General features: G+C 39.2%; 1 protein-coding gene across 2 annotated transcripts in view; it reads right to left on the bottom strand.

Annotated features, from left to right (window-relative positions):
• The window catches only part of LOC131351812 (F-BAR and double SH3 domains protein 2-like), a 96,660-nt gene that overhangs the window by 3,479 nt on the left and 66,495 nt on the right, over positions 1 to 26,686 (bottom strand). Inside the window, exons 9-20 of one of the 2 annotated variants that reach the window (XM_058387415.1) lie at positions 23,544 to 23,666; positions 22,232 to 22,327; positions 20,215 to 20,289; positions 11,834 to 11,950; positions 10,909 to 11,013; positions 9,306 to 9,467; positions 4,135 to 4,269; positions 3,304 to 3,387; positions 2,692 to 2,869; positions 1,713 to 1,930; positions 403 to 562; positions 221 to 312 (exon numbers count right to left, since the gene is read on the bottom strand). In XM_058387415.1, the coding sequence (XP_058243398.1) occupies positions 221 to 312; positions 403 to 562; positions 1,713 to 1,930; positions 2,692 to 2,869; positions 3,304 to 3,387; positions 4,135 to 4,269; positions 9,306 to 9,467; positions 10,909 to 11,013; positions 11,834 to 11,950; positions 20,215 to 20,289; positions 22,232 to 22,327; positions 23,544 to 23,666 (1,545 nt within the window). The remainder of the gene's footprint in view (positions 1 to 220; positions 313 to 402; positions 563 to 1,712; positions 1,931 to 2,691; positions 2,870 to 3,303; positions 3,388 to 4,134; positions 4,270 to 9,305; positions 9,468 to 10,908; positions 11,014 to 11,833; positions 11,951 to 20,214; positions 20,290 to 22,231; positions 22,328 to 23,543; positions 23,667 to 26,686) is intronic. The other variant, XM_058387416.1, reaches the window with a different exon arrangement.

Here is a 26,686-nt window from a genome sequence, read left to right on the forward strand (position 1 = left end):
AATTTGATGCTTGATTACAGCTTCACTTATCACTTTTAGGCTCAAAAGCTAATAACTAGTGTATTTTGGTTTTCTATGAAGAACTTTAAACACTGAGCTTAAAAATGGTTTAAATAAATAAATAAATGAATGAATGAATGAATGAATGAATGAATGAATGAATGAATGAATGAATGAATGAATGAATGAATGAAGTACTGTGTTACAAAGGGATACATACAGGTCGCAGTTTTCCCGAGCCAGATGCATCAGGTGTGAATCTGGGTGGCTGGGGAAAGCCTGGGCTTTCTGGACTCAGACTAGAACTGTGATCTTTACAAAAAAAACAAAAAGTAAAAGTTTAGAAATCTGTCAAAAGCAAGACTGAGGTAAACTGGACTATATTTAAGTAGGGATTATTACTGTGTGGCAGGGCTTTGTGCAGGCCAGGTTGCTTGTGCTCTCCGTTGACAGACGGTGAGCGAGGCAGGTTGGGGGCGGGGCTACAATCCAGGGTACATGGGGGCTGATCGTAGAGGGGTAATGGAGGCAAAGACGACTGAAGTTTCACACACGACGACACCTGTAGAATAGAGCAGAGGACATGTTAACCCATCAGAGGGCACTGTTACTTCCACTGTTAAAATCCACTCACAGATTCTCTCACAAAGAAACATGACCTGGTGCCATTTCCAAAGTACTGATTTAACACCTGAAAGCTTTAAGCATACGCTACTGTAATTTAGAATCAATGCAATTATATAGAACATCATTGTAAATGGATTCATACATAAAGAGATTAAATAAATTCACTAACCCAATGGCATTTGATGTTAAATAAGGGACTAGTTTTGTTTTGAATTAAAATTAATAATAATAATAATAATAATAATAATAATAATAATAATAATAATAATAATAATAATAATAATAATAATTAAATTTAACATGATAACCTTGCTGGTTATTCTCTCTCTAGTGCTCTTTAATATGAACTAATTTTAGAAGTCAGGAATCACATTAACCTATTGAACATAAAAACATAAAATAAATCCTGACATCAATATAGACCTAATATAAAGATCGCATAATAATGTGTTCAGCATTTTAATCATTTTATTTAGTACATAAGTATGCGATCTGAGACAGAGCTACTGTGTACTGCATCTGGCAACATATCATTAAATAATTATCATGACACATCATGTCATTCCTTTGACTAAACCACTTGTCAGTCGCTGAGTGTAATATTAAAATAGCAGACTGAGTTAGTAGCAGATTATTTGTCTGGGTGTGTATAATCTTGAAGCAGATTAACTAGGCTGTTAAAAAGCATTCATATTTGACTAACTTAGCCACCCTTAATTGCTGGTTTCTTATCAAGATCAGAATCTAATCAGAGAAGTACTTATGACAGAGGAAGTGGCTGTCATCTCATTTGAGACGTGGGTTTCTAAAAGCCGTCTCAGCACGACGATAATTGCAGGAAGGAAGTGGGCACGCCTGCTCGAATAAACCCCCAGACATAACGGGCATGGGAGGCAGACAGGAAAAAGGCATGCCCAGTTTATCTGGAGCATGTTTGAGCACTGCTGGACAGGGTGTGTGTGTGTGTGTGTGTGTCTGGGCAGCGTGCCTAGAATTTACACTTATCCATGTGAATAAGTGAACGATATTTCCATTTATAGTCAGTGAGAGTGAAACAATAACCGATTGATGCACAGCTGTCCTACCTGAGTATCCAAAGCCCAGTGCGTGTCCCCATTTTCTGCGGTCAGATCCTCCACCAGGACGGATGGAAAGACTCCTACTCGTCCGTTAAACTCGCCTTCCCAGAATCCATCGTCCTCCTGATTGTCTTTATTAAGGATCCGGATGACTGCACCCTCTGGGAAGGATAACTCATCATCTGTCTGGCCCTCATAGTCGTATATGGCCTTTGCAAAACTCACTAAGAGAGAGCGGGACAGAGGGGAAAAATGAATAAAAAGGCATTGTTTGTGCCAATATAACCATATGATGAAATGTTAATGTTATAAATGTTATGCTACATCACTACGAATAACAAAGTTACAAGAGTGATGGTGTACAACATAGGACTGTGATTCACATCAGCAGTGGCAAGTGACCAGCAATAATTATCTCAATTCTATGCAAATTAGGAATGGAGGCTATAAAGTGACAAATCGAAACAATTGACTCCTTGTCCTGTCCTATGGCAAGTGTTCTCCTGGCACTATTTCAGTTCTTTGGTTCCTACTTGCAAATAGTTCCCATTTACTGTGTGATGTGCAAAAATGGAAGAAAATTAAGCATAGAACCATGCTTAGGTAGCATGAAGCCTAACACAGTGTAACAGAATATGTGTGCCTAATATATCCCACCCACTAACAGGTGCCATGATGAAGAGATAATCAGTGTTATTCACTTCATGGTGGTCATAATGTTATGCCTGATCAGTATATACATATACATAGAGAGAGAGAGAGACTACAGCTTCCTACTGGAATACTACAGGCACAAAAAACCACAAGCTACACAAGCGACTTTTAGATCTTTCCTCTATTTTCGACCCACTTTGTTCATTGGCAAATATCTACTTACTGCATAGTAAACAATAATAAAGGCTAGCATATATATTTTATTCTATATAAAGAACTTACTTAGAACCGACAATAAATGTAAATGTTTGTTTGTTGGATAGAAACTTACTACTGGCGTCACCGTTGATGCTGCCCGAGGCCAGCTCAGGGTCAGTGGAGTTGCTTGATGTGTGTGATCGCGAGTCCAAGGCAGTGAGTGATTGGAGCATGCTCAGTATGCTGTTGGAGGAGGGGAACTGCAGGTACTTCTCAGGTACGTAGCCTACATGACCCGCCTTATTCCGTGCCTGCACACAACACAGATAAACACAGAGAATCACCACACAAATCACAAACTCTACTATAATCCACTAAATTGATGAATGTATCTTAATTTGTAGCCCAGTGCTGTTGAATTCTCGACTCTGATTAATATTCATTCAATCACAGTAGTTCTCTCAGTGTAATTCACGTGCATTGTTTCTGTATAACAGCTAATACACCGGGACTTGTATGTAGAAAGCTTAAGATAAAATTAATATGGTGAAACTTTCTCTAAACAGAAATTTTATGGAAGGAGTCTCCAGTCAGACTCACACCACCTTTGTCATTGATTATTTTCCTATATCATCATGTTTAACTCCTTACTTATTTTATTTATTCCAGGTGGTTACTGTATATATCTTTGTTTAAAATGAAAAAAATAGTTATGAACTAAAAAGGCATAGAATATAGTATTTACTTTGACCCAGTCTTCCATGTCTCCATCCTCTATGACCTCCAGCACCTCATGCTCATCGATGGTCAGCTCGTCTGGCTGAGACGCCTGAGAGAGAGAGAGAGAGAGAGAGAGAGAGTATAAGTGTGTCTGAGTTTAAACATAAATAAGAATAACATTGGAACACCTGTACAATGTGTGTGTGTTTTTTAATACCACTTTAAACAAATTCCTTGTCATTCACTGCTTCATCTGCGTCACACCACCAAGTGGCCTCTTACAGCACACAGGAAGCAAATATCTGAGAATATACTTTCTTTTGCCAATGAGCATAATGTTGTTTAATAGATTTCTTAACTAATTCTCTAGTTTATTTCCTTTAAACTACATATACAGAATCGTTTTGTTGTATCTAGCTGATTAGCTTACTCACTGACATGCAAAATACTCCGGGTACTAGCAAGTAGCAGCATAAAGCAATGACGTCATGTCTGCTGTCACGTATAGATGGAGCTGAATGCATTACATCAAACCTTGAGAAAAAAATATATTGAATTGCATTTGTGTACATTTAAATAGCTTTTGCTATTTTCCCCAGTCCTTGTGTCAGATGACAATGCCTGTTGGGTAAGTTTTTCTCCTGCGGAACATCATGTAGCTCTGCAATGGATCATTTAACAAACTTCATTTGAGCTGATATGGTTTTGTAATGACTCTTAAGACTATAACTAGACTTGAGCCAAGACTTAAATGGAGAGGAAAGCTGAAAAGGGTGTGTTAAAAACCACACTGGAACAATACCCAGAGCAAACAAGCATGTGTGTGTATGTGTGTGTTTCTGTGTGTGAATGTTACCTTGTAGGAGTAAAGCACTTTACAGGTGAGTGGGTAGTTCCTCAGTGTTCCTGAAGGACTAGAGCTGCTATCATCAAATTGCTCCATGTTCTCCTCCAGTTCCTCACCTTCGTCTCGGTCCAAGTCCACTGTGGTCTACAAAAACACAACAGCCAAGCATTCAGAAAACTTTAGAACCAAATCCTGACTGTTCTGAGGTGTTCAGCATACCTGCTCTTACAAGGTCAGCTTAGTGGAAAAATGTCTGTCAGAATAAGGCCACGTCTTTATCTGTCATTGGGACGCTGTTTTTCTCTTTTTCCCACCCACCTGACTGGCCATGCTATTGGACTACGGCAGATCAGGTGACCATGACGCCACCCCTACTGACCAGAACATTCAGGTAAATCAGTATGATTTGAAAAGTCTTAAGGATTACCAGCAAGGGGACAGGTTTTATCATGCTTCCATAAGAGAGCAGCAACATAAAAACAGAGATCTGCATGAAAAAAAAAGAAATCCCTGGGCATGTGTGCTAGAATAACACTAAGTAAATACTCTAATGTTGACATGACTATGTTTCTGTGATGTACTAGGGAGTGTCTGGAGTCCTTGAGTCCTTTACAGCATTTACATACCACAGCCACCTGGACTATGAATAAATGAATATGCAAAGAGGGAATTTAAGGCAGTGCTTTTCAGAAACAGCTGCCTTTATGGAGTTAATACTGTAAGAAAATCTATTAAACAATAGTATTATTTGTCAGCAAAATAATTAGAGTGGAAAAAAACCTAATTTGGAGAAAACATTTTCAGAAGTAACACTGGACTTCTTTGCCAATATGGAAAAAAAGAGTGGCTCATGCATTGTGCATTAATAATAATAATAATAATAATAATAATAATAATAATAATAATAATAATAATAATAATAATAATAAAGATATGTATCCCAACAATTGTGAGGCAGCTTGCCTATGCTTTGCCTTAGAAAGTTAAAAGGAACGCTTATACGACTTAACAACATTACCCCCATGTGACATTCAAGATACCAATGAATATCCCCAAAACTAACATGTTTGTTGTTATTACAACATTACAATGCAACATTAAAATACAGACTGTGAAATATGACTGAACATATCGTTAAGATGATCATATTGGCTCAACAACAAAAAAAAAAAAAACACTTCCTTTTTCAGCACTATACACCATGTTTGTATTATATTTCAAACTGTAACTTTCATGATTTCTGACCTCTAAAATTGTCACAAGTGGCTTGCGACCATTGATTATGATGTGGCATGACAAGTAGATTATTACTTTACACATAGCCTCAAGCTAAATTGAGTTTCATGCTTGACAGGCTACTACATAGTGAATTTGTAGACAACCATCTAGCTAACAACTCGTTATGAGGAAGGATTAAGATCAACTTTATTACCTTTATTCAGGTGTGTTTAAAACAGCAAGTGTTAAAGCACACACAGAAGACCTAATATCATTAACCAGGGTTGCCAGGCTTTTAGCCCAACTATATCTCAAAAACCTCACCAAATACCTGAAACTTAGTCCAAAGATTTGAGCATTGAAAAATAGATTTTTTTTGCACTTTGCTTGCAGAAGATTTAATTCTGATGATACAGGATCATGGAGGCCAGGGAGTCATTTGTAAACTGGCAACCCATTAACTATTCTGTCCACTGTGATGCCTCCCCCAGTAGACCTCTATTAGCCCTTGTTGCAGTTCCCATTTTTGTCCCCTAGATGCAATAGTAACTCTGCAGAACTAAAGGGGGCAGTGAACACGCCGGCCAACGATTTCACAACACAACAAAGCAAAAGAAAATGTTTCTATTTATCAAGTGGCAATTTTTTTAGAAGACTGCTGGCCTATTAAAAGGGAAAATTAAAATGCATATGTTTGTGAATGAGGACTTGATTTCTGAATAGCAGATGCTCCACCTGGCCCTATATGGACATTGAAGATTTTGGAGAAAATTCAGAAGGCCATCAGTCCACCTTAAAGACCCGAAGGAAACTTTTTTCATTTTTTCCCGTCCCACTTTTCCCACACTTGTGCAGTTTACAATCAGCTTCAACTAAACTAATATTATAAACTACTTTATTTTCCACCTGCCTCACTGTTTTCCGCCACCGCAGGGATAAAATAGTAACTTTAATTTAAACTTTATAATGTTTTTTCCTTCTCTGTTTCTATACTTCTGTAAAGCTGCTTTGAGACAATGTCCATTGTCAAAAGCGCTATAGAAATGAATTGAACTGAACTGTTTTTTGCTCACAGCAGCAACAGCTGTAAGCAGGTGAATGGAATATTCTCACCCTTTCTGCTTTCCACTTTCCTTATTTGTTCATTTTTATCTGTCCTTCTTAGACCTCTCATTCACAATCATTGCTTTTTTCTTGATTTCTTGTTCTTTTGATCATTTCTGACCCACAATTTCAAGTTTTCTCAGGACATTATTGCAAACTCCAGTTTATCGTGTCTAGCATTGTCTGATTTTGGCCCAGGCCTATTATGAGTATGGATTTACTTTACTATTTACTGTCTTTGCTTATTTCTTTGATCTTGGATATGAATTATGACTACTTTTATAGCTTAAGCTTTAAGAAGCACTAAAATATTACTATGTTTGTCTGACTTTTTATTCGGAGTCCCTATTTCACCTCTACTATAAGTCCTCACGTGCTCTTGTCTGCCTCTGTCTGTCTCGCCCTTATTTGCCCTGCTATATTGATTCTCTCTCTCTCTCTCTCTCTCTCTCTCTTTCTCACACTCTCTCTCGCTCGCTACGTGCTGCAAGCTGATGTGAGGTGAATACTAATTGAATTGGAAGGACAGTCCGGAGAAAGCGCTCAGAATCCAAGACAAGAGATGAACACACTTCTTAAATCTGACCTCATGGTTACTTTCATCACCGTAAAAAAAAAAAAAGAAAAGAAAAGAAAAGAATTATTGCTTTTAAACAGACTGTCTTAAAGCAGGCAATCAGTCTGTATGTCCTGGTCATCAACCCAAAGGTGATAGTGGTAAGGAAGACAGGGTTAGGAGGAAGTAATACAACTATTCCTCCAACTATTCTCTATGCATGATTTTGAGTCTCTGTTTTTCTTTTTTTCCACCTCAGTGGGTGTCTAGAGACCTCTGAAGTGTCTTTGTGACAACATTTAAATCAATACACGCTAGTTTTATTATTATTGCATTTTTAATACTGTAGGTATAAAAATTGCGAGTTTGTGTGCCTCAGGATATGAAGTGAACTTCAGATTGTAATGATGTGTGGCATCGGATCATCGCCTGCGATTATTAAGTAATCAGCAGATGGCAGCAGTGTGTGAGGGAAAAAACTGCCGTTTTCTCACTTTAATAAGGCTCATAAGCACCGTGAAGCAAGTGTTCATCATTCAGCCTGATGTGTCTGAAGAGTGGCATTCTTTTCTCATCACCTGGGTATCAATCCTCAAAGATCTTTCAGCTCAGCGCTGCCATGAAAGCATGATGAATGATTATTGCACTGGAGAGTGGAAAGTAAAACCGGCCCCTCTGTCTGAATGCTGGTGTCACCTCGACATCAGCAAATGCACTATCACAGGATGTGTGTGTGTGTGTGTGTGTGTGAGACAGAGAGGAAAAAAAAAAAAAGAGAGAGAAAGTGAGAGAGAGAGGGGGGGTGTTAGTGCTGATCTATCTTAGACTGTGTGTTTTTTGTGCCCAGTGTTTCATTAGATATGTTGTTGTGAGCAAACTTCCTGCAGTTTCATGTTTCATATCAATCCCTAGTCACTGTATAGGTTGCCTAAACAAATTCCTGTCAAATCCATGACCATTAACAGTCCACTGTGAACACGTGCCAAATCACACAACCTAATCACTAAGTAGGCACATAAACACCTTCACATTACATTAGGGGAACTATTTCAAGCCTGTCCAGGATTTTAGCTATAAGTTAGAAAATTACAAAACAGTGCACTCAATAGTGTGTGGTTTGGGACACTTCCACAGTAATGTGATGATGCTAGGGTCTTCAGGGTGCTGTTTTTGTGACTAGTGAACATGGTGTGTGGTTTGTGATACGTCCTCTGTGGACTGATGATGCCGAGACCTTTGTAATGCTGTTTCTATGGCCTATATATCAAATGAAGTATGCAGTTTGGGGCACAGCAGAGTGATGATTTTCGGAGAAACACATCTTTGGAGGTGTTTGTGTGACTTGTAGTGTGTGCTTTGGGACATATTCACAGTAGATTGATTATGCTGAGGCCATTGTAATGCAATTTGTGTGATTCAAAACACATCCATATTGTAGAGATGATGGTTAAATGCTTTTGATGAAAAGAGTGAGATTTAGAACACATCCACAATGTACAGTGAAATGGTGTGATGTCATGTAGGGAATAGAATGAGATTTAGAGCATGTCCTTATTGTGCTGATGATGGTGAGATGTTTGTGATGTCTCATGTAGGGAATAGATTGAGATTCAGAACACGAACATGCTGTACAGAACGATGCTGGGATGTTTGTCATGTCTCATGTAGTGTGATTTAGAACATGTCCATGCTGTACAGATGATGCTATGCTTGTGATGTCATGCTGGGAATGGAGTTAGATTTAGAACACTGTCATATTGTGCTGACGATGGTGAGAATTTTGTGAAGTCATGTAAGGAAGAGAGTTAGATTTAGAACATGGACACGCTGTACAGATGATGCTGGGATATTTGTGATGTCATGTAGGGTACAGATGATGGTGAGATGTTTGTGATGTCTCATGTAGGGAATAGAGTGAGATTTAGAACACGTCCATGCTGTACAGATGATGCTGTGATATTTGTGATGTCATGTAGGGAACAGAGTTAGATTTAGAACACTTCCATATTGCTCTGATGATGCTGAGATGTTTGTGATGTCATGTGGGGAACAGAGATAGATTTAGAACACGTCCATATTCTATTGATGATAGCGAAATATTCTGATGGTTTTTATGCGGCACTATATTTGTGTGATGATATGTAGGGAACAGTAAGTAGCAAGCCATTTTTAACACCTACTGCATTGATATCAGCTAACAGGGTTATTATGGGATGGCAGAGAGCATTGTCAGGGGACTATGAAGAGAAGTTGCTGTATTTTGGGAATACAGTATAATTAATTATATAAATTAATTACTTACTGAGTGTGAGGGATCGTGGGTAGTGAGGGTGGGCAGTGATGCCCAGCGCTCGTTCTCTAGCTCTTCCATCACTTGGTTCATGGCGCTCTTCAGCCATGTATCCACGGAAACGCCTACCTGCCTGAGCAGGTCCAGACGAGCCTCTGCTTTGAGCTTCACAGTCTTGTAGATGGAGAAACAGAATGAACATCCATAGACACACACACACACACACATACACACAGGAAGTTGCTTTGAATCACTATTACAGAAGCATGCCCATTCAAAAAGCTTGCAAACAACCATCACCTGCGCCCTTCCAGAAGTTTCCATCCACAGTGACATTTAGAAGAAAAGCCACACAAAAGTCTACCGCCATTATTCAAAAAAAAGCATCACTCTTTAATAATGAATGCTAAGTACACTCCGTGTCAGTTCTTGACACAAATGCCAATGACATCCAGTGTTTATGACCGAACACCAAAAAAAACCAAACCCAAAAGTTTAATATTCTCACGCTTTCATTCTTCTTTAATTCCTCTCCTCACCAATGGTTATCCATTAGTTCCTAATGGGGCAATTAAATATTCATCGGAGACTAATGGAGGATCAGGCAGGGAGAACTTATTTTAGCTGAATAAAGAGAAACATTAAAGCAGTTCATTTCATGGTGCTTCATGAAGCGCTCTGCATTAGAATGTGCCCTTTAACCGTGGCAAAATGTCTTGAGAACATAAATATTGTAAGTATATTACAGACACTGATACAACATTAAACAGAATTCAGCTGGCTAGTTCTCTCCAAGCTTGTTTTAGAATTCTAGCAACTTTTTCACAACATTTGTAGACGCCAGTCGAGCAGCCTAAAGTTGTAGCTGTATTTTAAAGTACACTTTTATGATGATCACTGATAACATCACGCAGGATGACAGGAAACACTAGTACTGTCCTGGTTTCACAACCTTTGGCTAATCTACACGATATTGCCAAACGTTTTGGGACACCCTTCCAAATCAATGAATTCAGGTATTGCTTTACAGTCTCTGCTCTAATTAATCTCAAAGGTGTTCTATTGGGTTGAAGTCAGGACTCTGTGCAGGACAGTCAAGTTCCTCCACACCAAACTCGCTCATCCATGTCTTCATGGACCTTGCTTTGTGCACTGGTGTGCGGTCATGTTGGAACAGGAAGGGGTCATCCCCAAACTGTTCCCACAAAGTTGGGAGCATTGTCCAAAATGTCTTGGTATGCTGAAGCATTAAGAGTTCCTTTCACTGGAACTAAGAGCCCAAGCCCAACCCCTGAATTCAGTGATTTAGAGGGACGTCCCAAAACCTTTGGCAATATACTGCACTAGCACAGTGTTGCATATAAATAGCTAAACATAAAACACCCGACTGAACTCAGTGAATATCTGGCTTTATGTACTTAGCCACATTCAGTAACAAGCTATATTAATAAAATGCGGTAAACAGAAGAAAGGGAGCTACAATGATCAGAAATTAGCACTATTTCAGTGCTGCAGAAAAGTATCAAAACTAAGAAACTTTACAGAGCTACAAAGTTCCTGAGTTCAAGAAAACACCCACACACCCACGCGAAACCCACACACCCCTGATCCTTACCTCAGCTTTACGAATGTGCTCTCTGGCCTCCTCTATTTTGAACTCGAGGTCGTTGCGGCTCTGTTCTGTGGGAGGAGTTCCCTGTCTCTCGCACTCCTCCAGTGCCTGCAATTACAAACCCATCACTGATGCTCAGTATACATTGCCCAGGAGCCAAGAGTTTCTCTCTATAGATGTACTGCTTTTAATGAAAACTCCTTATTGGGAGAAAAATATGACTATGTCCTTTCTCCAAATGGAACAATAATTATATAAACATGTCTACCCACCACCCTATGCCTTTCCATATCAGTGTGTGTAAAGAGTATCCCAAGTAGGCAGGGAATCGGCTAACACCTGACCAGTACTGGACCCTACACTACTAAGAATGTGCAGTAAGGATTGTTCCTCTATATGGACCACAGTGCCTCCTGGAGAATGCAAGTTTCTGGCTCTTCAATTCTTTTCATATCAAGACAATACAACTTCCTGATATGTGGACAATAACCGCATTTCAGTGTGACACTGCTGCAACCCACTGATGAAAGTACAATGCAATGCAACGGGGAATTACATTCACTTGGGGCACAAAATTGCATTTTATTAATGAATTCAATTACCTGCTGATTGTTTTTGCACAGTAAAATGCAATGGTGTGCGGTGGATTGCTTTTAAAGGTAGATACCATTTACTTCACATGCATTGAATAAGCATTAACCTGCTGATTGATTTTCATTCGAGATCAAGAGCAAGGGATTTGCTTTTTACTTGTCACTAATGCAAAAGAACTGATATTTTTTTATACAGTATATATGTTTTCTGGCACAGAATATGCTCCATAATAATAGTGTGCAGTAATATCATGCAATTAAACACATGAAACCTTACATATATGACTGGCATGTGGTGATGTGAGTATGTGTGTGTGTGTATGTGTGTGTCTTACCCGTTTATAGTGGATGATGTTTTTGTGCTCTCGGGCTACACGTGTCGCCCATTTCCTGGCCTCTTTGTTGAGGCTGTGCTCCTCTGTGGTACCAGTCTCCGACTCCAGTTGCCGGCTCTGTGACACACACACACACACACAAACAAACAAAGAAAACCATGCACACCGGTTACCAAGGTGACAGACATCAGCATTTACCTGGCAAACACGAACTTGTCCAACCTAAATGTCAAGCTAGCTCCATAAGTAGATCCTACACAATGTTTAAATTCCCTTTCCTCATTGAACCACCAAGACCATGAGAATTCATCACCAGGAACATGCGGGAATGAAGCACCCAGACATGCAGAGAGACAGACTGTCATTAAGACCACATGAATATCTGTGATGTCTGGGAGTTCTTTAAAACCACTGGGAACACTAATGTTCAGTGTTCGCTCTCTGTTTTAAAGCTTTAAATGCCAGATACTATCCACAATTTCCCATCTCCTCGGTGTGTTTGATGGTCTGCTTTTAGATACAGTTATTTCCAAGAACCTGGAAATAAATGCCAGCAAAAGTGCACTATTAATTATTTAAGCAGCTGTAAACATTAAAGTTTGGACTGCAGCTGATGTCAAGACTGATGCTCTGCCTGAAGGTAATTATTGAATGGCGTTAAAACAGACCTGTTTTTGTAATTGAATATTTTGTTCATGGTTTTGAGAAACAATAAGTTATATATATATATATATATATATATATATATATATATATATATATATATATATATATATATATATATATATATATGTGTGTGTGTGTGTCAGCCTGGGAAACAATCAGTCCCTCCAGTATTTCAGGAGTTTTTTCATGACTGTTGCAGCCAAAAAGTGAATCAAAGAGGGCTGAATGTGCTTTTTGATGATGTCACATGATATACACCGATCAGGCATAACATTATGGCCACTGCCAGGTGAAGTGGATAACATTGATTATCTCATCATCATGGCACCTGTTAGTGGGTGGGATATATTAGGCAGCAAGTGAACATTTTGTCCCCAAAGTTGATGTTAGAAGCAGGAAAAATGGCCAAGCGTAAGGATTCCAAAGGAAGGATTCCGTAAGGGCCAAATTGTGATGGCTAGACCACTGGATCAGAGAATCTCCAAAACGGCAGCTCTTGTGGGGTGTTCCCGGTCTGCAGTGGTCAGTATCTATCAAAAGTGGTCCAAGGAAGGAACAGTGGAACAGGATCATGGACGGCCAAGGCTCACTGACGCACGTGGGGAGTGAAGGCTGGCCCGTGTGATCCGATCCAACAGACGAGCTACTGTTGCTCAAATTGCTGAAGAAGTTAATGCTGGTTCTGATAGAAAGGTGTCAGAATACACAGTGCATGATGGGTCAGGGCTGTTTTGGCAGCAAAGGGGGGGGGGGGCAATATTAGGCAGGTGGTCATAATGTTTTGCCTGGTCAGTGTATCTTGTCCCAAATCTGAGGAAAATCCAGGGTAATTCTGAAAAATCGCAAGTTCCTTCAAATATGACAGAATACTGCTTGATTTTGCGTTAATTTCTTCTATGTCAGAATGGTGGCATCCTCGAGGGAGTAAATTCTGATAGAAAATGAATAGAATAGAATATCTTTATCACCATAAATTCAACAGATCATCATATCATCATAAATTGGCTTTGTAACTTTCTTACTAGTTGCTATTTAAAAAAATAAGGATAAAATGGTACACTAAAAGTAAGAATGTATATGAATATGTGTGCAATTGTAGCAATAGAGTGTTGGCAGTAACAGTGGAACAGCTCAGATGTACAAAGCAGAAATACTGGCAACTAAACAACGCTGGCTAAGTGTAAGATAAGCATCGTTTCAGGAGTCGCTGAGTCTGGATGCGCTGGATCGTCTTGCCAATTAACGCACTATGGAACAGTATTTGCTACTCATGCATCTAAATCCAAATTAATGATTGAGCATGTAATATGAAAATAGGGAAAATAAATTCTCACTTAATGGCATTAAACTATGATAGTCTCTGTCTGAGATCAAATTCATCAGTATTCATCTGCAGTATTTAGACCTGAACCTCATCTCGTGATGGGTTTATAAACTCATCTCTGGATTTCGTAGGCTTATGTTCATTTCACTCTTGCTCATATTGTAGCTTCACCAAGACATGAGAACAGCACACGAGTACAGTTTTAGAATTTTTAGGCTGACTTTTTACCAGATGCCAATAAAATGGAATTTACATCTGTTTTGGGCTGAACATATTCAGCAATAAATCTCTCTGACTTCAAAGTAAATGTTGATCTTAAACCCATTTCTGATCTCTGAGTTGCCCCAATTGCTTGTTCCTAAGCATCTATAAATGTGAAGGTGTTTCTTCAACCACTGAAATTCTGTGTAAGGTTATCCAACAGAGGGAAAACACACTCTGAAAGCCTGACTCATTTTATATCAGACTTGGGGAAATTAAATATTTGCTTCTTTATACTGATTGTCTGATAAGAAGATTTCTATTCCGCTGGCATAACAGAAAGCCAGTATACAGTGGAACCTCAGCATACGAATTTAATTCATTCTGGAGTCAAGTTCTTAAGGCGAAAATTTGTACTATGAAAAATTTTTCCATAAGAAATAATTCTCAGCCTGGTTTAAGCCAAATGTGTCAACTTCATGGTGGACTATTGAAGAATCTCTTGTTCTCCCTCACAATATAGAGCATTTGGTTTTTGCTGGTGTCTCTCTTAGACAATGTAAACTACGCTTTGGCCCCATCATAACACATTTTATCTCCACTTGGAGAACGGTGACCAGGAAGATAGACCCAAACTTGAAGTGGCATCGCCATTCACCTTTGTTTCATAATAATAATTTCTTATCAGGTAAAAACCCATTTTACTGTCCACAATGGATTAAATGCAAAGTGAATTCCTTTGGTGACATTTTTGATGACAAAGGTTTGAAATCGTTTCAAGATATTAAGGCCCTCTTTAATCTACCAGGAACCTCCTTTTTCATGTACCTTCGCATTAGGTCAGTGCTTCACGCATATGGAGTTCCCTGGGATGCACAATTACCTGTACATCCTTTGCGGAAAGTTTTTCTCTCCACTGATAATTCTGTTATTTCTGCCTCAGTTATTTCCTCTTTTCTCCTCCAAAACACATCCAAACCATTACCCATAACAACCATCTGGTTTAAGGATATCAGTTATGATACACAAACTTTATCCTCTGATCAAATTTGGGAAACAATCACATCATCCTCAAAAAACCCCAATCATCAGATGATCCACTGGAAATTACTACACAGACTCTATTTGTCTCCTGTAAAACTCTTTTATATGCATGTGTTATCCTCCCCAAATTGTAATTTATGTCCACAGAGGGCACTTGGTACCCATTTACATTTTTTTTGGGAATGTTCTACACTTTCTCTCTTCTGGTCTCAGCTTGCTCATGACCTATCTTTTTTAGTAGAAAAGGATGTGGTTTTGACTCCAGACCTTTTTTTTCTTAAATAACTTTTCTGACCTGGCTCTGTCACCACAACAAAGATGCTTACTTTTAGCTGCTTTTACTGCTGCTAAGAAAATGTTAGTCAGTCGCTGGGCTCCTCCCCATTTAATGTCCAGACGTATATGGGGCCTATCTCTGCTTGACATTGTCTCTATGGAACTATCAACAGCTCGCATTCATGGAGCAAAGACAAAAACTCTGAAGATCTGGAGGGCTATTTTGGAAACTGTTAAATCCTTTGTTTCCTCTCTTTGATGTATAATTTTCTTTGTATTTATGTATATATTATTATTATTTCTACTATTGTTCATTTATTTTTCTTTCTATTCTTTTTGTGATTAAGCATTATAGTTTGTACCTTTTTCCACTGCAATCTCTTACGCTTTCTTAGTACAGTTTGAGTCTACCGGGAGGGTGGGGGTTATGGCTACAGACTAAATTGATGTGTTGTTTTTTGTGTTATACTGGACTATTTTCCTTAATAAAACAATTGTTCACAAAAAAAAGAAATAATGTAAATGCAGATAATCTGTTCCAGCCACCCAAAAAATATGACCAATATTAGCAATACAAAGTGTATGGAAACTGTACGGCTGCTAACAAAGAACTAACCCAAGCCAAGCATGTCATGGCTTCTCACAGGAAGTCGTACCACCAAGTTTGGGCTAAAAATAGAACGGAGCACCCACACCATCAATATGTGCACAAAAAAAAATGCACAAAAAATCACGTAGCTGTTGAACGCGTGCTGAAGGCAATGTCAGTATCGTGGGTTGACTCTTTCGAAACAGTTTTCACTGACTGAAAAACAATTTGTAAAATTTGTAATGCTTCAGCTGGTATTCTCTTGGCTTTCCACTGACGGCTCTCGGACATATGCACAACTTAGACGGTGTTCAGTTTGGTTCGTACGCCAAAAATGCTTTGCATGCCGATGCAAAATTTCAATTCTTAAGGTGAAAATTTATAAGGGAGTGCATACTTATGCTGAGGTTACACTGTACTTGTAAAAAGGGCCCTCTTACCCATTATGGTCTTTGCAAGCAAGCAAAAAAATCAATAAATAAAGGCTTTCCCCAGATCACTATACATCTATTCAAATATTCAAGACAGTATGCAGGACAGTGTTAGATAGAATATCCTCTGTTGTCTTCATTCCATCCTGACACCTCTTCATCACAGCCAGTCTCTCCTCTCATTCCCTTATACACTTCCTAGAATAATGACTTAAGTGCAGATCATCAGAAACCTCACACTCAGACACACTCAGAGATCATAACTGCAGGAATGATAAGACACACAGTAAGCAAGGCTCTGCTTCGATAAGACTTCCTGTTAAGGTGTGTATGTGAGCGTGTATTCCAAACTGTGTGATATTGAATGTCTCGATGAGGATCAATGCAAACTGCATTGAACAAGTTAACAGCAGCATAGAAGCCAACATTAGTCATAGGACACAGGAAGCAGAAAGCGCTGACTACATCAGATCGTGTTAAAGACATCTGAAGACAAACATACCGGAAAAACGTATGATTTTTGTAAATACTGTTTTAAATTTTGTTTACTGTTTTAAATGCAATATATACAATTAAGAAGATCCAAGATTATTAAACCCATTTCTAGACATATTTAATTTTTTATCTTTACATTTGCTAATTTTTATGCTCGAATCTGTAAGATTAAAAAAGAGTCTAATACAATAGGATTATTAATTAATTTATTTTAATTATTTAAGATTTAATAATAGGTTTATTGTATTCTTATAATGAGAAATATTGCAAATAAAGATTTCACTAAATTCAATGTGCCAAGATATTTTTTGCAGTGTAGCTCTATCTTGGAGTCTATTATCTAAAACTCTCAGGCTCTTTAGGATCTCATTAGGATTTTAGATTAAGCATGTTGCACAATGTTTTTCTGGTTTAATTGTGTTCAAAAACGTGTCCCAAAACTTTCGACTCACAGTGTATGTTTTATATACAGTACTTATTGTATTCAGTACTGTACAGAACACATGTAAATAAAACGCTGTAAAGAAATACTGCCTTCAGAAATCAGTAAATTAACCATTTTCTACATTAAATAATCTGCTGTAAAGAGCATCAGACTGTACTAAATTAAACAAAGGCATTACTGGGTGTGAAAAAGCCTTTGCCTTTCACCAGTAAGTGTGGTGGTGTAAAAATACACCAGTGTCTCTGGTTTACGGGGCAGTTTATAAGGAATTTGGCTGGTCAGTTTTTCTAAGAATCTTAAGGAAACTGCCACAGTTCCTCTGGAGACTGTCACAGTTGCTTCCACTTCCTTAAATAAAACCTGATAGCCAGCATTCATATACGGTGTGATAAGTCATCTAATAAGATTTTCAGAAAGTGTATAAACTGTTTCTGAAAATTTGATTTGAAATCAATTTGTTTACATTTTAATAATCAATTAAGATAAAATGTGTATAAAAATTAGGGTCCCTAAGAATAAAATCTTTTGTTGTAGCAAGGGTGTACACATACACCGATCAAGCATAGCATTTTGACCACCTGCCTAATATCGTGTCGGTCCCCCTTTTTGTTGCAAAACAGCCCTGACCCATCAACTCCACTAGATCCCTGAAGGTGTGCTGTGGTATCTGGCACCAAGATGTTAGCAGGCAGATCCTTTAAGATCCTGTAAGTTGCGAGGTGGGGCCTAGGACTTAAAGGATACTTACAGGAATTAAAGGATACTTTTGATAGATACTGACCACTGCAGACCGGGAACACCCCACAAGAGCTGCAGTTTTGGAGATGCTCTGATCCAGTGGTCTAGCCATCACACTTTGGCCCTTGTCAAACTCGCTCAAATCCTTACGCTTGTCCATTTTTCCTGCTTCTAACACATCAACTTTGAGGACAAAATGTTCACTTGCTGCCTAATATATCCCACCCACTAACAGGTGCCATGATGAGGAGATCATCAGTGTCACCTCTCAGTGCTCATAATGTTATGCCTGATCGGTGTAGCTGCTGGATAAAATACTAAATGCTAAATACCAACAATGAGTATTTTCATAAAAAAAAAAGACGTCTGCTTGTGAGTGAAACAGGATGAATACGGACAAAACTAAAACCTATCCAATTCCAAATCCTTAAATCCTTAAATGAAGAAACTGTCCGACCCTGAAACAACCAGTGGCTGGTTAATGAGCTGTTAATCTATCAATTGTTCTTGATCTTGAAGCGTTCACTTGAATAAATTAATTTAAACAAGCTACATGCCGTATTAATGCTGTGAAAAGAAAACAAATGTACAAACCTGTCATTGCCTAGCACTTTGAATAAACCATGACACATTAATCTTTATTAATCACCTGTTCTTCAGCGGCATTCAGTGTTGATATTATATTTAAAAAGGTTGACTTTTTGTTCTGCTTCCCCTCTGGTTAACATTACGCCATAATGCTATTCGGCTACCTGCCGATTGTGGTGAAGTCAGCTTCATCTCAATCTAAAGCGAGCGCTGCAGGAGCACTTTAACCATTTCGTATACCCAGCTCTCTCACTTCCTCATCTCTTCGTTCTGCTCAAAAAGATCATCTTCCACAGCCATCGATGCAAACATGCGGTCATCTGGTAGATTGTTAACTGCACTGCATTCTGGTACCTTCCATTCCGGAAGTCCATTGATTGAAGTCACCACTACGGCTACGTTGGAGTTCTCATTACTATGACATTGAACGCTATTGTAATTGGGCTAGCAATAACAATGTCCCCCTGTGACATCAGCAGGCTACACAATCGCTAACTTCTCCCAGAAAGGAGGGAAGAACAGCGCCAATGAGAAAATGACTGCTAAATTATTTAATGGGTTTGAGAGTGCATGGAAAAAGCAAGCATGCTGAGGGTGATTTACAAAGAATAATTGTGTGAATTACATCACGATCTAGATTCACGTCCTAGATTTGTTCCAATTTAAAAGAGGAGTCAAACCGAGTCACACATTTGTTATTGCATTTCTAGTTTAACGGGAGTTACAGATGTGAAACCCAACCCCCCCACCCCCAAAATATGATATGAATGCAAAACAACAGTGTACGACCGGTTCAGGGCATATGTGTAAATAAACTCCTTGTCACCGGATCTATTTAAATGCTGTGAGCATCAGAGCTGCGAATGCGTGATAAATATCTACAATTAAACTAACTTTGCTGCTGGAATATTAAGTCATAATTTTAGGAGTTTATTTGAAGATACTAAAGCATAATCTTGATAAAGTTCTCACGATTAAAATCTGGTCGGTGGTAGAATTTTGTTTTTTGCCAATATAATTCCTGGTTTTTATTGCCGCTGCTGGACTGGGCTTTCAGGCTGTTGGAAATCACACTGCAAGTGCTAATTCAATCTATTTGCATAGACAGCACTTTGTATTTGAAGTAAAAACCTTCCCAAATCACATGTTCATTAAGGCAAACTGGAGAAGATTTAAACAAGCAACCCTTCAGTAAATCAGGGCCTGTGTGTATGTAGACATTTACATTCTTGGCATTTGGCAGACATCTTTATCCAGAACAACTTACATTTTATCTCATTTTTTTTTTTTGCAAATGAGAGTTAAGGGCCTTGCTCAGGGGCCCAGCAGTGGCAGCTTGGTGGAGCTGGGATTTAAACTTACAACCTTCTGATCAGTAGTCCAACACCTCCATCTCCTGTATCAGCTAAGTAGTTTATATTCTATCACAGACACACACACAGAATAAACCCGCTCTCTGTCCCGTTCTGACATTAGCACACCACACATTCTTTTTAATCTATGACATGCAATGGAAATTTTCTTGCGTTATAGACTACGTGCACTGAAGGATGATGGGAGTTTGTTAGCTGTGTGTCGCTCTACCTGGGCCAAGGTCATTCTCATCACACTGACTGCCGATGGCTCAATGTCCACCAACTGCTGCACGGAGCTCAGAGTCTGAGCCAGGAGTCACACACACACACACACACACACACAGGTAGCATAGGGAAACAAAGATAGGAGCAGAAAGGAGGAAAAGAGAGGTTAGTGGCAGGAAGTTGTTAAAATGTTCAAGTTATCAGATAGTAAAATTCAGTACAGTTAATTATGAAAAGCAGAAAACAGTCCTACAATAAATATACCACCTTTAGCGCAAAGGGGGAAAAGAAAGGAACAGAAGATCAGAAAAGATTTGAATGTCAGAGTTAATAAGCTGGCAGCGCTGCAGAGGGTGAGAGCCGGAAAGCAAGAGAAAACGAAAGGTTGATCGAGAGATTGAGGGACAAACTGCGGGACAGACAGACAGATAAAACTGTAGAGAGGAAGACTTAATTAGCGGTAAAATAAAAGACTGAAGAAAAGAAACAAATGAGAGAGAGAGAGAGAGAGAGAGAGAGAGAGAAAAAAAGTAATGAGTAAGAGGGAAAGAGTGAGACGTAGCACAGAAAAACTGACAGTAAAAAAGAGCAAGAGTAAGAGATAAGGATAGAAAATGTAATAAATACAAAAGCAATTGTGTGAGAAATAGAAACAGAAAAGGGAAAACGAGAGAGAAATAGAAGGAGAGGGATAGAAATGAGAAATAAATAGATTAAGACATTCAGTAGATGGCGGGAGAAAAAGTGAGGAAGGAATTTAGGAATTTATAGTAGACGAATCAGTGAGAGAGAGAAATAAACCAGAGAGGGAGAAGGAGAGAAAAAGAAGTAGTGAGACCGAAAGAACAAATAGGAAAAAGTCTAAGAGACGGATTGCCTGTAATGGGGATTTTGAGTGAGGAAACAAAAAGGATGTGAGGCACAGGAAGAAAAAAAAAGATGGAGAGAATAACGAAGAGTTAAAGCAAAGGCAAAGTAAAAAGGGCGAGTTGACGTATATAAAGAGCTGCTTTTAGATGTGAGAAAGGACAAAATGTCAAGTTTAATACCATGTGGAAGAGTTTATTCTAAGGGAAAAAAAAGGGGTGCGGATAAGCAAGCTTCATTTTAAGCTGAGAGAGAGAGAGAGAGAGAGAGAGAGAGAGACGGTTTAATCAGAGCTGTCAATGTTTAGTCACGCGAGTGTTTCCGACACATCCGGAGGTGTCTGCTGCATTGGGTAAATATAGAGAGTGAGGATAAGACTGCTGACGGAGTGCACGTGTGTGTGTGTGTGTGTGAGAGAGAGAGAGATGGAGAGAGGGAGGGAGGGAGAGAGAGAGAGAGAGAGAGAGAGAAAGATAGACAGAGTCAAGTTTTTTTCTGCCCAAGGTGTGGCACGATGCTGAGGTGTATAGGTGTGATACTCATGGGTGATAAAGAGATAAAATAAGATGCTGTGCAAAGATATGTCTATTTTCAGTAAAGAGGTTTTCTGCCAACTGTCACAGACACTGAGGTCTCATGTCTTCTTTCTTTCTTTTGTTACTCTCTCACAGGATCCAAATTCAATCCTACACTGTCTTTGTGGAGTTCTGGATGTTCTTTCCAGGCCTGCATGGCTTTTCTGGCTTTTTCTCATATCCAAAAAACATGCTGACACTAAATTACTCCAGTTCTGAAAGGCTGTGTGAAGTTTCTATGTGTGTGTGTGTGTGTGTTGCCCTGTGATAGACTGGTGTTCCTGTTACATCCACTGCTTTTGGAAGGAGTTCTAGATCCACCACAACCCTGTCCACGATAAAGATGAATGGATAAATGTCACCATTATTCTGAACCTTTTCATCCTTTTTCTATAGTTGCAATTAGTCACTGCCCAATATGTCAGCACTGTCCATCAAAAGGAAAGGGACCATAGTGCTGTTTCCAGAGAAAGCAGGAGAGAAAACAAATTCCTCAGAGCCGCTCTTTTACAAATGCAAAATGAAAACAAGCTACATCACACGGTACAGTGTTTTGTTGTGTATGTATGTGTGTCTCACTGTGTCACTGTCACACGGCTGGAACTGAAAGTCCTGTGCTTTGTGGAAAACGGGGTTCTCCTGCAGGAACAGCTGCTGATTGAAGTCCTGCCCAACCTGGATCAGAGATATACAGTTAGTTAGTGTGAGTGTATGCATCAGGTTTATCAGAGCAATTTCACCTATATAAATTCAATTCCTATGAACAGAAAAAAAATAAAAACTGGGAATATAATGCACTATTCAGGCGCTACAATACCATTATACTATATGTAGGGAGCATACATAACTGATGAGAGGCAATTAAGAATCTAAATGAAGTAAATAGATGTTATGCTACGTTCGCACACGCGGCAAATTTATTGCTGTATTATAAAGTCACGAGGAGGTGTTCCCCAGTTCTGGTTGCCATAGTAACAATGTTTAGCATTTGGTGGTGCAACTAGCATTCTATTAAAATGCTGCTGAAATGAAACGTTCTGGAGGAAGATTTGACGTATATATATAAAATACAGAGGTGTATATAAGCATCACGTCATATATGAGATTGTCTCCGACAGTCAGGGTTGAAGTCTTTGGAAATGAATGATCTCTGTTCGCTGTGTGACGCTGTGTGTGTGAACGGAGCAATAAGCACTGCGGTCAGGATATCAGTGTCAGGAGTCTAAATCCCAATGATGCCAAAGTCATTCATGGCCAGGAGTCAAGAGCAAAACTGGTGGTGCTCTGAGGGTGGGAGGAGGGATGGTATACTTTCTGTCCTGTCATTAACAGTGATGTTAGCCTATTGCAGGTGTCTGTTGGACTTGAGGGCAAATATACTGCACTGTTCCTTTAAAAAAAAGAAAAGAAAAAAAGGTCTAAGCCAACATAACTGTGATTCTTATTGAATTGAATCATGCAGTAACAAGATGAAATTCACTACAGTCCATACATAGACACCTTGAAGTACCATGCAATTGGTGAACACACACACACACACACACACACTCACAGTATGTAATATAAGGAGCCCTAGGGACAGCAGGTTAGCCTGCAGATATGTTTCTGAGTGCAGAGGAGAGGTCCTGTGGATTTATGTACATGGGGAGTGTGTGTGTGTGTGTGTGTGTGTGTGTGTATGCAGCGAAGGGAATTGCTTCATAGGAGATCAGTTAATGGGACTCTGGCAACATACAGCTTTTTCTGGGAATTAAAGGAGCACAGAATAGGGAAACACAGAGACAGATTGGGTGCTGATACTGAAATAAGAGGTGGTGTGTGTGTGTGTGTGTGTGTGTGTGTGTGAGAGAGAGAAAGAGAGAGACAGAGAGAGAGAGAGAGAGAGACTCACTCGACTGGACTTGTCCAGCAGGAATTGGAACGTGTTGTGAACGGCCTGGAATGCTTCCAACTCTGTCCGGCAAAAAGACATCAGATAATCCTTCACGTGGTCATACACACTACCATCCAGAGCCTGAGAGAGAGAGAGACAGAGAGAGAGACAGAGAGAGTCATACAGTGTTAATATTTTGAAGGTGGTTTACAAGGAAAAAGCAAGGAAGTGAATGGCGAGTTTGTGGTTCCTCCGTCCCGACGCAGTTCAGGAGAAATGTACTGGCCATGTGTTTCTCAGCGTTGTGTAATCTTTGGATCAGAGCGGAGCAGCAGCTGCTGGGAAAAGTCAGCCAGTTCAGATTCCATGGCCTTGACGCGCAAAAACAAAAGTGAAAACCTCCCTCTCTTCTCCGAACTACAGCTTTAATCTGTCCAGGGATTCTGAATACATCCTGACTGCAATTTGAGAACATTAAGTCTGAACCCCATCTGATCCATTGCACTGGGATTGAATCTCAACCTGAATAAGATTCATCCCAACCTGAGCCTGACCTGATCAGTACCACCCAGCAGCCTCGGTCAAATTTCACCTTCGTTTCAACATAGCAAATCAATGCCTTCAAATAACACCCAAATATATCTGAGGCTTAAGAAACGTTACACAACCTACGAATGTGTTGTTCTCTCAGGAACAGCACACAACAATACCGTGTAATACACTCAAATACATCTAATCCAGATGTTGCTGTATTTCTGTGCTTAGTCTGATCGCAAACTGAAGCATCACAATATCTCGAAAAGCAACAGCATAATAGATGTATAATGAAGAATAATTGAATTGTATATTGATGAATAACGGAGATGAATATTTTTTCCTTTCTTATATTTACCTTGTACAGCAGATCTACACTTTATTCATTTCCTTATTATTCTATTTTTTCTATATCTTATGTTATATTATTTTTTAATTCTATTTTAAAAACTTTCTGGATATTTTTCTCAAATTCTTTTATATATAAACAGGACTACCAAAGTCAGGAAGACCTCAAACTAACCGGAAAACAAAAGAACGACACAAAAGAACCTTTACTGTGAACGATGAAGCTATGCCAATAAGGCAGCGGTGCAAAAATAGCCAGTGTTCTTACAATCCTATATAAAGATCCAAAGTCTTTGTTAATCACCTTCTCGTCTTCATTTTGTTTGTTGCTTACTTGTCCTGACTGGCTGGCCATTTTTTATTTATTTATTCATTTTTTACAGAGTCAAGGAGTGACACAGAACCCATATATCATGCTTCCGAACACCACACAACTTCCAGAACATTCTGTCCATACCTCAACATTCCTGATATGAGGCGTCAAATCTTACAGAATCGTTGACAGAATCCAATCAAATCTCAAGCCACGTCTCTCTCCTCCTATCTTTTTCTGGCTCTCTTAACCTTGAAACCTTGAACAACTTCTTAGACCTGGCTTAAATCATTTTTTATGAAGCTTGGATGATATGACTAACTATCAAGATCATGATAGGTCATATCATAATAGACTTTTCTGTCATATCCTGGGTGACCAGTGCCACTGGCTACAGATTTACTAAGCCTACTAAAAGTCATTTCATGGACTATGAGTTGAACGGCATGTATTAAATTTGAGAGAGAGAGAGAATGAGAATTTGTATTGAAATTTGTATTATGAAATTATAAAATAAAACTCCATGACTTAATAGGAGCACAGAAGATATGACTGTATGACTATACACCGATCAGCCATCACATTAAAATCTATCTAATATTGTATAGACTTCAGTTGTACCACTAAAACAGCTCTGATCCCTAAAACCTTTGGAGGTGTGCAGTGGTATCTGGAAGCCAGACGTCGCAGCAGATCCTTTAAGTCCTGTAAGTTGTGAGGTGTGGCCTCCATGGAGCACATCCCATAAATGCTAGATCAGACTGAGATCTGGGGAATCTGTAGACCAAGTCAACATCATGTTCCTCAAACCATTCCTGACCGAGTCATCTAACCAACATAATTTAGCCCTTGTTGCTCAGATCCTTAGACTTGCTCATCTGTCCTGCATCCAATACATCAACTTCAAGATCTGACCATTCACTTGCTGCTTAATATATCCCACCCCCTGACAGGTGCCACTGTAACAAGATAATCAAAATGATTCATATCACCCATCACTGGATTTAATCTCAGGGCTGATCGGTGTATTCAGGTGAAAACATTCAGTACAGGTTCACACGTCTGATACCAACAGCATTTAAGTAGATCTTATGAAAAGGTTTTCATTCACTTACACCATATACTGTACGAGCACATTTCAGTCATGACAACTCTCAGAATGCATTTAACGAGCATTTATTGATGGGAAGGAAAGTGTAAGTAGGTTTAGTCTTGGCAGACTGGATCTGCTTCACTGATGTTGGGCGAGTATAAGAACTAACCTGCTCACACACCGACATATTAAGAAACCTGCTGCTGGAAGCAGGAAGACCCCCACCACCACCACCTCTCCAGCCCTGTAGCAGACCTATACTGGTGGTGCTGGGAAGAAGGAGGGTGAAGAGGAAAATCTTTTTGTGAGGAGGCAGTGCCTGGAAGTTTAGTCGGGATAATAAAGAGTTGCACAGATGGAGAAGCTTGAGCTGTGTGTCTAGTGACCCAGTCAGTGTGTGGGTAGAGTCGAGAATACAGAATACACACTCGTGGTTTATTTAAGGCTCATATATTATTTTGAGCTTTTATTTCTTTCTTTTTACGTCTCACTGCATTTAATCTGCATTATTTTTAAGTTACACTTTTAGTCTTCCAGTAATGTTCTTCCTCAGAGTTTAGTGTCTAGTAGATTTATCTCGGGTTTGAGGTTCGATTTTGTCGCCTTTGAGTGCTGCCTATTTTTCACACTTTCAGTAAATGGACTGAACAAATACTAACTAGCTATTGAATAAGTTAGACTAAGCTAAGTACATATAAAAGAAAACTGGGTCTTGTGAAGTGTGTGTGTGTGTATTTGTGTGTGTGTATGTTTTTTAGCCTATTGCTAGTTTGTGAATCAGTGTATGCTTCCTTCTGATAATGGGGTGGTTGAGGTTCTCCAACTCTTAGTCATCTATTTTGTTATGACTCTGTGTGTATTAGTGTGTGTGTG

This window comes from Hemibagrus wyckioides, linkage group LG04 (genome assembly GCF_019097595.1).
Source record: "Hemibagrus wyckioides isolate EC202008001 linkage group LG04, SWU_Hwy_1.0, whole genome shotgun sequence".
Classification (NCBI taxonomy): domain Eukaryota; kingdom Metazoa; phylum Chordata; class Actinopteri; order Siluriformes; family Bagridae; genus Hemibagrus; species Hemibagrus wyckioides.